Here is a 12169-nt window from a genome sequence, read left to right as displayed (position 1 = left end):
TTTCAAAAATGGCGCTGGAACAACTGGACATCCACAAGGAAAAAAATGAAACCCTGGGAATTCCCTGGTGATCCAGCGGTTAGGACTCTGTGCTTTTATTGCAGGGGGCATGGGTTCAATGCCTGGCTGTGGAACTAAGATCCCCCAAATCTCGCAGCCCAGCCAAAAGAAAAATGAACTCTAGATACAGACTTTATACTGTCACAAAAATTAACTCAAAATAGAGAGTTCCCTGGTGGTCCAGTGGTTAGGATTTGACACTTTTACTGTCATGGGCCTGGGTTCAATCTCTGGTTGGGGATCTGAGATCCTGCAAGCTGTGCAGTGAGAGAAAAACAAAAAAGAACCTCAAAATGAATGACTGACCTAAATGTAAAATGCAAAACTAGAAAACTAGAAAATCACACTGAAGAAAATCTAGAAGACCTTGGGTATGGTGATGAGGTTTTAGATACAACTCCAGAGACAGGCTCCATGAAAGAAATAACTCATAAGCTGGACTTCATTCAGATTAAACAATTCTGCTCTGCAAAAGGCACTATCCAGAGAATGTGAAGACAAAGCCACAAACTGCAAGAAAATATCTGCAAACGACAAATCTGATAAAGGTGGTACTCAGTCACTCAGTCGTGTCCGACTCTACGACCCCACGGGCTGTGGCCCGCCAGGCTCCTCTGTCCATGGATTTCCCAGGCAAGAATTCTGGAGTGGGTTGCCATGCCCTCCTCCAGGGGATCTTTCCGACACAGGGAATGAACCCACATCTCTTGTGTCTCCTGCACTGGCAGGCGGATTCTTTACCACTGGCGCCACCAGGGAAGTCCTCTGATAAAGGACTACTATCTACAATATTCAAAGAACTCTCAAAATTCAACAATAAGAAAACAACCTGATTGAAAATGGGCAAAAAACCTAAACAAACAACTAACCAAGGAAGATATACAGATGGCAAGTAAGCATACGAAAAGATGCTTCACATCACTTGTCATTCAGTTCAGTGGCTCAGTCATGTCCGACTCTTTGCGACCCCATGAATCACAGCACGCCAGGCCTCCCTGTCCATCACCAACTCCCAGAGTTCACTCAAACTCATGTCCATCGAGTCGGTGATGCCATCCAGCCATCTCATTTTCTGTCGTCCCCGTCTCCTCCTGCCCCCAACCCCTCCCAGCATCAGAGTCTTTTCCAGTGAGTCAACTCTTCGCATGAGGTGGCCAAAGTATTGGAGTTTCAGCTTTAGCATCAGCCCTTCCAATGAACACCCAGGATTGATCTCCTTTAGAATGGACTGGTGGACCTCCTTGTCATTATAGAAAATCACAAATTAAAACCAGATCCCATTACATACCTTCTCAAATGGCCAAAATCCAGAAAACTGACATCAAATACTGATGAGGGTGTGGAGCAATTCACTGCTCCACATCCCCCTCATTCACTGCTGATGGGAATGAGAAATGGTACAGCCACTTTGGCAGTTTCTTACATAAACATACTCTTACCATATAATCCAGCAACTGTGCTTGCTATTTACCCAAACGAACTGAAAAGTTATGTCCACACAAAAACCTGTACAAGGATGTTCCTAAGAGCTGTATTAATAACTGTCAAAACGTGGAAGCAATCAAAAATATCCTTCAGTAGGCTAATGGATAAAACTGTGGTACACCCAGACCATGGGAAATGATTCAGCGCTAAGACTATCAAGCCATGAAAAGACATGGAGTAAATGTAAATGTTTATCAAGTGAAAGAAGGCAATCTGCAAAGGCTGTACTGCATGATTCCAACCATATGACATTCTGGAAAAGGCAAACCTATGGAGACACTAAAAAGATCAGGGGTGGAGGGGAGGGTGGGATAGACAGAGGACACAGGATTTTGGGGGTCATGAGGCTCTTCTGTAGGATCCTACAGTGGTGGATACACTACGTCATCATGCATTTGTCCAAACCCACAGCATGTTCACCACCAGGAGTGAACCCTAACATAAACTGCAGACCCTGGTTAAGGACAGGTCAGTGCAGGCCCGCACTGTACCAAGGGCGCCACTCGGGGAGGAGAGCGACCAAGTGATGGGGGCTGTGGGGGAGGGGCAGGTAAAAAGCAAACGCTGTGCTTTCTGACCAATTTGGCTGCTAATCCAAAACTACTCTAAAGTTTATTCTGTTTTTTTTTTTTTGAAAGAAGTAAAGCCAATTAAGGGACCAAATTTTCAGTGTGTAGTAAAAACAAAGTGTAAATGAAACTTTATCTTGAAAAATGAAACAGAATCGTTTATGTTCTTACATGTAACATAATGTAGGTTATAAATGGAACTATGACATAAAAAGGAAACCAAGTAGGGAATTTGGCTTAATTTTTCCAAAAACATTTATGATGGCAGCATAAAGCACAACTCACTCCTTCTTTAACTTCTGCTGTAGAATTTTGCCAGTCTTTTTCAAGGGCCTCTCTGTCTTGATACTCAAACGATTCAATTTTGAAGAGCTCGTGGTATCATCTACCCCATCGTTTCTTAACTAGTAGTGGGCTGTAGAGGGACACGTGTGAAACTTTTAGTCCTCAAACATTTTCTTCCTCAAACTTAAAAGACATTGTGCATCTTTTGCAAGATTAACAATTACACTCACGACCGTGGCTGCTTTACCAGGCAGCGCTGAGTGTGACAGTGACATTGATTTGATGGGCAGAGGTATGAGCTGGTGTTCAGCTACGATGTCCAGGCACGGAGAAAACGCCCAAGTGGTCAGCTCATTATGGACAACTGTCATGTTACAGTCATTTTTATCTTTCCCTATACCACTCTCAGCTAGAGGGACTTCGGCAACCAGAAGTCTGATGACAAAGACCCCGTCATCACATTAGAAGGACAGAAAAGAAGCCAATTTAAGCTAAAATCCAGGGGCTAAAGTCAAGCGCTTTTCTACAGCTGGAGATGTAAAGATGAACACGACCTCCCTCTAAACATTCAATCTAACGCAGCTGAACGAATAAACACACAATACGGTAAGTGCTGTGACACAAAGGTGTCTATGCAGAAAGTGCTTTAGAAGAAACCTAAGTGAGGAAGAAATTCTTCTGGCTCTCTAACTTAGGGCTTGAAGGAGGTATTTTAAAAGCAGACACCGGGCTGCCAAGTAGAGTGTAGGAGCAAAGAAAGGCCTGGAGACTGAAAACACAAAGCTCATTCAAGAAATACAAGGTCAAGTCTAACTAGCTCAGTTAGTTGTCGCTGGTTACAGGAAAGGAGAGATTTATAAAACAATAACAAAAAAAGAACCACTCTGAAAAAGTAAGGCTGGGGCCCAAGTGTAACACATGCAAACAAGTTTGGATTTTATTCTTCAGCTACAGAAGCCACAGTAAACTTTCAAACAAAGGAGTTGGGATATTTGAGAAATCCCTGGCAATGGTGTACTGAACGGGGGTGAGGCAACCCACAGCACAAGCACCTCCTGTTACAGGGTCTAAGCCAGGACAGCAGGGCAGGAGCAGAAGCGAGGTGTGGGCGCAGAAGCAGGGCACCAGGGTTTAGCTGCCATCGAGTGTTGACAAAGGCTTCCAGAGAGAATGAGAAGACTGAGAAATAACCCTGGGGCACCAGCCGGCTGCTGTTAATATTAACAGTTCAAAGAAAAAGGAAAAAAAAAGCAGGATAAGCATATTCCAGGGTGGGGAGAAGCAAAAGGGTTAAACGTGGGACAGACTGGCTGGACTGAGCTGAGCAAGCTCTCATAAACTGAAGACGGCCCAGCACCCAGCAGAAAGCCGGGGCTGGAGGCCTGGGCCAGGGAGACGCCATCACCAGAACCTATAAAGGAACTGGCTGTGGAGGGCCACTGAATTTCACAGGTGTAGCCCTCTCCCCACTCTGAATTGTCTTTTTTTTTTAAACTAGACATCACCCGCTTTCCATACCCTAAAACACCTCCTTCTCCACATTCAACTCGTTCCATAACTACATTATTCCAGAAAACAGGACTAACACCACACCATACAACATCATTCTAAAAGGTCCACCAAGCCAGTAGGAAAGCTGTGTCTTCCAAGATTACTGATTCTTGGAGAAAAGAAACAAAACATTCTTGATGAAATAAAGATTTTTATTTTAAGGCAAGACAAGAAAAATTTAAACATAAAATTCTTCTCTGCCCATTTCGGCCTCCTCCCTACCCCCTGGAGTGTTATATTGTTAACCAGCCCTCCCCGGTGGCAGAAATACCCACTCAACCACAAAGATCAATTTTCCTTATTCTGGAGCCAACCACAAAACTCCTCTCAACCCTTCCTTCCCCTCAGTCCTCTCAGGAGTCACTGCCCTGCATGTGCAGACATCTGTGCAGTGCCAGCGTTATCGTTTCCCTTAAAGTACATCATACATGCATGTGTCACGTTTACAATGCCAATACATCATTTCCCTTCAAGACGGCAATTGGCCCAGAAGAGACTGGGCTGCACCTAACGCAAGTTCTTAGTTTAAATACTCACTCGTGACCTTGTTAATGTCACTAGCTATATTACTTTCATTCTGCCTATTTTATAAGATTACTCTCTCCTGCATTACCAAATGTGTGACTAAGCCTCCAATAAAATTAATGGCCGTTAGATAACTTGAAATGATTGACTAAGTATACAGCTCTGTAAAACCAGTGAATATAGTAGCATAGCTCCACATGTGGGAAGAAGCAACAAGAGGCAGCTGTTTCCTGGAGCATAACAGACTACTACGATAGTGGTCCAGAGGCCTTTGGTTACTGTTCACAGGCTCTAGTCCACCAACAACCCATCAAGGGGCTTATCAAGGAAATCCTCCCCTGACCTGGGAAACAGCATGGCTAGCACCATGGAATTGCTCACCAAATGCCTCCTAAACCTTGGTCAAATTAAGACTGAAAGGGAAAGGACTACAGAGAACCCTGCCCACCATCCAGTTCTATAAGCATCAAATCATTAGCCACTGTAGTCACTGACTCGCATACATCCCAAAAGGAATTCAGGGCAAAGATTAGGATGAGGTACTTCTTGCTCTAGGAAAAATGACCAAATTGGCCCTCGGATTGTTTCCAGGAGAAATATTTCACAAAGCCAGATTCCTGCACCTTCCCACACTGAGATCATTAACACAGATGTCTGTTCCTCCTGATTAGAAGGAACCTTCTGCTGACACGTGTACTTGTTAGCAAGGTCGCTCTTGGCCACGTACACACAGCCCCCCACACTCCCAACAGTTCTCAGAGCTCTCAGAGACTGTCTCCAGGTTACGAGGTTCAGCCTGGCTCAAATAAAACTTCCCATTTCGTTCTTAGATTGACGATTGATTAGTTTTTCCATCGACATCCTCTAAGCTTTTATATTGTCAGATTTGCACAAAACACAAAAGGTTTCGCTAACGAGTGACACTCGCCAGAAAGGGGCCACAAAAACACCTACGGCTGGATCCGGGCTGTCCAAATGTTTTCAGAGGCAAAAGGCGAGAGCACTGGAGTAGGCAGTGGGTTCAAGAGGCTGGGCAGCTTGCTCTAAGGTCGGCTCAGAGCCACTGACCTCAGGCAAGCCGCTGCCCCTTTACACCTTCCATTTTACAGTTGGGTGATCTGAGCATCACATGGGACAATCCTCTCACAGAGAATTTTCAGGCCTAACTAAATGTGATAGCTTGGAAAAAAGTTTCATTTGGGGAGAAAAAACAAAAAAAAACAAAATGTTTAATTAGGCAATTCTTGGGCTTTCCTTTCTCTTCGACTCTCACTGCTCCTAAGCATATCTGTAAGGAAGGCCACTGGCACAAACAGAAAGTGAAGGTCAGTTAATTCTGCTGCATTTGCGGCTCTGGTGAAACACTGGGCACAGAAAAGGAATCAAATGACGAAAACTGGATTTCAGCATTATTGGTGGCAGCCAGCCAGCCAGCTTCTAGACACTGCATTCAACCTGGTCAAACAGTTAAAAGAAAATTAGCAGTAAAAGACCACACATTTTTAAATGTCTCAACAGAAGGAAACCTACTCAACGGTAAGTGGTCATCTCAAAGGCGTAGTATTGACAAAAACCAAATTTATGTTTTCTGGTTAAGCCTGAATACGTACACATACATTTCTTGTAATTTAAACTTATGATTGTGTTTTCTAAGCTTAAAAAAGGGGGCAAAATCTTTTTACCTTTCTCTTAGTAGCTATTTTTAGAGCCACACATCCTAATTTTGGCTTGTCACCCACCAACATGTCTGCAAGGTTAGTGAGGAATGAACAGAGGCCACCCCTTCACCACATACAAATGTCTCTTTCAGCATGAAAGAGATCTAATCTTGGACTAGAGAAACGAAAAGCAAAAGTCACCAAGTGATTTTTTTTAAGCGCCACAATATGCCTCCTTCATTCAAGGCCCTAAACCCAAAGGGACTTGCTAGACATATTTCAAGTTTCCCGGGTGGCTCAGCAGGTAAAGAATCCGCCGCCAATGCAGGAGACCCGGGTTCGATCCCTGGGTCGGGAAGATCCCCTGGAGGACAGCATGGCAACCCACTCCAGTATCCTTGCCTGGAGAATCCCCATGGACGGAGGAGCCTGGTGGGCTACAGCCCATGGAGTCACAAAGAGTCGGACATGACTGAGCGACCAACACTTTCACTTCTTTCAGACCTATTTTAAGCTTCTGTACAAAGTGTACTTTGTGACTGAACAATATTGTTCTCCTTAGAAGAGACCTGCTTTCCCACGACGCCGGTATGTTTTCAACAGCCTGCCTTAGGCGGGGGGTCGGGGGGTGGCCTTGAGAGGCCGCGGGGTCCGTTTTACTGGATCTGGCCCCTATTTCAGAAGGGACAGTGAAAGGAGGCTTAGCCGGCCGCAGAGCCCCCCCCGGTCGGGCCCGCCCCCGGCCGGCGTCACCTGACCGCCCGCCCGCCCCCGTGCCACCGACCTGATGACACTGATGTGGAACTGGTCCTCGCGAAGGGCCCGCCAGGCGCCGGGCAGGAACTCCTTGCACCACAGATAGGCCCTGCGCCGCGTCCGGGGCTCGGGCTGGTCGTCCGCCGGCGGCGGCGGCGGGGGCGGCGGGGGCAGCGGCAGCGGCGGCGGCGGCGGCGGGGGCAGCGCGAGCGGCGGCTGCCGCCCGCCCAGCTGCTTGGGCTCGCGGTCACTGGCGGCGTCGCGCTGCTGCCCCACGCCGGGCGCCGGGGCCGCGCTGCCCCCGCCGCCGCAGCTCAGCAGCAGCCCAAGCGGCGAGGGCTCCGCCTCGCCCCCGTTACAGAACTTGGTCTTCATGCCGGGCAGGCGGCCGAGGAGGCGCGGTCGGCCGCAGCGCGTGAGGGCGAAGCTCAGGGTCCGGCCGGACGCCCCCCTCACGGAGGCCGGGCGCCGAGGCCGCTCGCCCCCTCGCCGACGGGCAGGCCCGGGGCGCGGGCGGCTGGGGGCGCGGCGGACGGGTGCGGGGCGGCGGCGGCGCAGAGGCAGCGAGCGCGGGCGGCAGCGGCTGCACTCCGCTGGTCCCGCTCGCCGTGGCGCTCGCTCCTATACCGCTGCCGCACGAGGAGCGCCGGCCGCGTCACAGCCCGCCCTCGCGCTCGCCGCTGATTGGCCGCCGCCCTCCGGCCCCGGCGCATCACAACCGCCTCCGCCCTCTCCACGCCGCCTACCCATTGGCTGCGGAAGCACACCGGCCCCGCCCCGCCTCCCGGGTGCTGTGGGAGAAGGAGGCGGGCCCTCGAGGGGGCGGGGCCTCAAGGGGGCGGAGCGTCGAGCCGGCTCCTGGGGTCTCAAGGATGCAGAAAGCTAGTAAACCCGCTGGGGGCTCCCCGAGGGCGGCCGGGGGCCGGGCGGCCCTTGAACTTCGGGAGAGCCAGACCTCGGCTTTGGGGGCTGAAACTTTGCTTGGACTCCCCTCGAAACCTGCAGGACAGCAGAGGCTGAGGCCTGGCAGGGGGCGGGCAGGCAGGAAGCGGGTGCCCGGAGGCCGGCCTCTCTTTCCCCACGACCTTGGAGCGAGGCACCTCCTTCTGCAGCTCCGTACGTGTGTTTTTAGAACATTTCCCGGCGCCGGCTCCGCTCTCCGCGAGGCGTGGCCACGCCCCGTCCAAGCTGGAGCGTGAGAAATTATTGTCCCTGGGTCAGAAGCCGAGGCCCGAAAGGGGGGAAGACAGGTTCAAGGCCGCGCCGCCGGCCCAACCCTCTGCAGCCTCAGTTTCCCTGTCCGTGGTGCTGAGGATGCCTGGGCCTATGGGCGCGGGGCGGGCGTGGCGGCGTCCCCGCGACCTCCCTGAACACTGGCCAAAGGTGAGTGTCGCGGGGGCTCCTGGCTTTGTGGAGGCCGCCCCGCCCGCCCACGCACAGGAGGCAGTCCCGTGACTGTGACTAACGCACCTTTGCCCGCGGAGGTAGGGGGTGGCCAGGGCCCCCCTTCTCCATTTACCACATGTACGGCCCCGTGTCCCTCTCTCCTCTCTCACCCCGGCGCCCCAGCCCTTTCCGAAAGTAATTGGATACATTTTAAAATTACGGATCCTCTTTTTACCCGGCGTGAGCTGGGACAAGAGGTTTCTCTGGTTGCTTAGGAAATTCAGCGCCTGGCATACAGGAAATGGCTTCTGTGTAGGGATTTCACAGTCTTCGGGAAGAAAACGTCTCTTCTTAGCAGTGAGTGCTTGGCTGCACTTGCTGCAAGACAGAAAAAAAAAAAAAAAAGAGAGAGCTCATTGAACAAAGGATTATGATGAAAGGGGGCTTTTGTCAAGACAGTTGTGGAGGTGGGCCTGGACACTGAACTGGAGGGAGCTGGGAACCGGCCCAGCACTTTGGGGAGAGGAGGAGCTGGATGGTGGGAAAGCTGAGAAGTCAAGGTCTCCAGTCAGGCCATTTAGATAAGAGGGCCAAGGACTTTGTCTAAAAATACCAACCCTGAGAAGGTGGGGCTGTGTCTATGGTCTGCCCAGGTGACAGGCCTTTATGCCACTGTCCCGTGGCAGCAGCCTGGTAATCTCACAGGAATGCTTGAAACGTGGCAGGGAGGAAGGGGTACAGGAAGTGAGGGTTGGGCCTCTGTCCTTTGAGGGAACTATGATGTCTGCTGGTTTGGGCTATTAGAACCTACAAGTTCCTTATAGGATCACAATTCGTTGTAGGAATAAGAAATTGCCTCATTAAAGGTGTTGGAAAATTATGTCCATTACTGCTTCCATTTAATGGATGTAGAGACTGAGTCCTGTGGAGGCTGAATGACTCAGGTGAGGACCCTAGGCCACAATGAAGAAGGTGAAGAGCAAGGCAGGTGTCCTGGTTCCTTCATGTGAAGAGCATCATGCCTGTATGGATACAAAACTTCTTGCCCACTACAGTCAAACTAAAGTCCTGGACTTGCTCTCAATGGCCAGTCAGGGCCCACCCTTAGCCCTGGGGTTGTCACCTCCACGCAAAACCTCCATGGCAGAGACTGAGGTAGCTTGGCATAGTAATGTTAAAATATTAAATTTTACATTAGGGTGTGTTTGAGCTGGGCTTTGAAAGTTTGAGAAGACATCTCTCCTAGGCAGTCAGGAGCCTCAGGCTGCTTTTACCTCTGCAATGAGTATAATAATAGGAGCAACTTTCCTGAATCATCTGTGATGATGTATCCAACACACAGTGGGTGTTCAGGAAAAATGTCAGACACATCACTACCCAAAGGAGAAATCCAGAAGGATAAATATGCCCACAACCCTTGAGGCGGCACCCATCCCCAAGACTTCCTCCCAAACAAGAAGTCGTCAGCAGCAAAAAGCCCCGAATATGTGTACGAAACTGGCCATCACCACGTTATTTCTCACTGAAGAAAGCTGGAAATAACCTAAATGTTTTTCTAGCATCCTAGTCTGAGCTGTAAAGGATGTCGGTGCATCAGTCAGGAGTGAAATTGGTAGGAAGGGTTCATTTTTCCCTTGAGTGCCTTGTGTGCCAGAAATATTTGCTGAAAAGGTCTTCCCTGGTGGCCCAGTGGCAAAGAATCCACCCGACAACGCAGGAAACACAGGTTCGATCCCTGGTCTGGGAAGATCCTACATGCTGTGGAGCAACCAAGCCCATGCAGCACAATTACTAAGCCTGTGCTCTAGAGCCCTAGTTGCTTCTAGCTCTAGGAGCCACAACTATTGAGCCCACATGGCGCAAATCCTGAAGCCTGCACGCCCTAGATCCTGTGGTCTGCAGCAAGAGAAGCTGCTGCAATGAGAAGCCCATGCACTGCAAAGAAGAGTAGCCCCCACTTGCTGCAACTCGAGAAAAGCCCACACAGCAATGAAGATGCAGCACAGCCAAAAAGAAAAAGGTTTTAAAAAGAAATATTTGCTGGACGAATGAAGTCCCGGCTCAGCACTTGCTAACGTTATGACTTTGGGTTGAGCCTCAGTTTCCTCAGCTGTAAAATGGGTTATCATTCGCAGGGCACGGGGTTGTTGTGAAGGGTGAATGGGTGGATGTACAGTATGTGAGCAGCAAGCAGGATACCCCCACCCTCCTGTTGTTACATGCAGTCTCTGCTTGGTGTGGCTTCTTATCCAGCAGCTGGCACTGAATAATGAATAATGCACACCCTTGTAGCAAACCAGCCTTGGAAGATAATACTGTGTAACATGAGAATCCGACATACATTCTCATCACCAAAATGTGATCGTTTGTGCACACGTGGGCAAGGCTTGGAGAGAAATTTGCTACGGCAGGTGCTGGTGCTGGGAGGAGTGTGTTCCAAGCATAAAGTCTTTTCTTCTAGGACATCAGAAAAAATTTTCCAAAAGCTCCTTGATGCTAAATTCTGCCTGAGACCAGACACATGGTATGGGTGATGGGCCTTAGGATGGATCAGGGAGCAGGGGAGTGGGGGAGATTGGGAGGTCCCTGCCCAATCTCTGGCCTTCCTGGAGACTGGTTCCTGTGGTCTGGCCTGAGAGGCCTGGCAGGGGAGTCACTGGATATTCCATAGGCAAGCTCCTTATTTGTATCTTTGAACTTTCAAAGCCAGCAGTATGTTAAGTATAATTAGTGCTTCATCTCTCAGATGAGAAGGTTGAGTTTCACCCCAGAGGTAAAACCATTTGTCCAAGGCAGGCAGCCAGTAAGCGCAGGACCCAGGGACCCACCCTGGACTCCTACCCCTGAATATAGGGAAACTCCATCCTTCTGCACCAAAAGCACCTTTGACCCAGAAAGTCCTAGGCACTTGGCACAGTGGGGATTTCCTAGAGGACTGCAGAAGGGAGAGCCCAGGTTGGGCTCTGCTTACCACCCCCTCCCAGGCTGCACTCAACCCTGTCACCGCAGTTTCACTTCTGAGCTTTAAAATATTAATGTGGGTGGAGAGAGGCCATTGGACTGAAATCCTAACTGCTCAAGATTGAATTACAGCCCCCGCCAGCAGTGTGACATGGAACTGGGCCCTTCACTGAGTGCCTGGGTTTGACCCCAACCCAGGATGCTCTGTTAGCCTGAGGCTGAGCAGGTCCAGCAGCTTCCAGAGGTCTCTGAGCCTTTCTGAGACACAATTCTACCTTACACCTAGCATCAGTGCTTCAAGGCCAAGGCCACAGGCAGGACCGAGGGCCCAGAGAGTTTAATGAAAGCAGGGGACTTACACATCCATGTGTTCGGTGGTTGGGACAGGCTCTCACCCCAACCCCCAAACGCAGGTATCCTGAGTATAGCATTAGAGGTAAAAAGCTGTCTGTAGCGTTTGCCTCCACCAGCTGTGTGACCTAGGACAAGTTCAGTTCAGTTCAGTCGCTCAGTCGTGTCCGACTCTTTGCGACCCCATGAATCGCAGCACGCCAGGCCTCCCTGTCCATCACCAACTCCCGGAGTACACTCAAACTCATGTCCATCGAGTCGGTGATACCATCCAGCCATCTCATTCTCTGTCGTCCCCTTCTCCTCCCGCCCCCAATCCTTCACAGCATCAGAGTCTTTTCCAGTGAGTCAACTCGGCTCATGAGGTAGCCAAAGTATTGGAGTTTCAGCTTTAGCATCAGTCCTTCCAATGAACACCCAGGATTCATCTCCTTTAGAATGGACTGGTTGGATCTCCTTTCAGTACAAGGGACTCTCAAGAGTCTTCTCCAGCACCACAGTTCAAAAGCATCAATTCTTCGGTGATCAGCTTTCTTCACAGTCCAACTCTCACATCCACACATGACCACGGGAAAAACCATA

The 12169-nt window shown here is 50.0% G+C and overlaps 1 protein-coding gene and 1 non-coding gene across 11 annotated transcripts in view; one reads left to right on the top strand and one right to left on the bottom strand.

Annotated features, from left to right (window-relative positions):
• The window catches only part of CHKA (choline kinase alpha), a 61883-nt gene extending 54351 nt beyond the window's left edge, over positions 1-7532 (bottom strand). For all 10 annotated transcript variants that reach the window (XM_088832364.1, XM_088832365.1, XM_055415349.2 and 7 more), the window contains exon 1: positions 6918-7532. In XM_088832364.1, the coding sequence (XP_088688490.1) occupies positions 6918-7264 (347 nt within the window). In that variant the 5' untranslated portion in view covers positions 7265-7532. The remainder of the gene's footprint in view (positions 1-6917) is intronic.
• On the top strand, positions 230-302 carry TRNAK-UUU (transfer RNA lysine (anticodon UUU)). The gene has a single exon. It is a non-coding gene; the product is annotated as a tRNA-Lys (tRNA).
• Positions 7533-12169: the final 4637 nt, after the last annotated feature.

The sequence above is a fragment of the Moschus berezovskii genome, chromosome 25 (assembly GCF_049115385.1).
Source record: "Moschus berezovskii isolate FMDL1 chromosome 25, NW_MosBer_1.0, whole genome shotgun sequence".
Taxonomy (NCBI): Eukaryota; Metazoa; Chordata; class Mammalia; order Artiodactyla; family Moschidae; genus Moschus; species Moschus berezovskii.
Note: the sequence above shows the minus strand (reverse complement) of the source record. Positions and strands in the feature narration are given on the sequence as shown.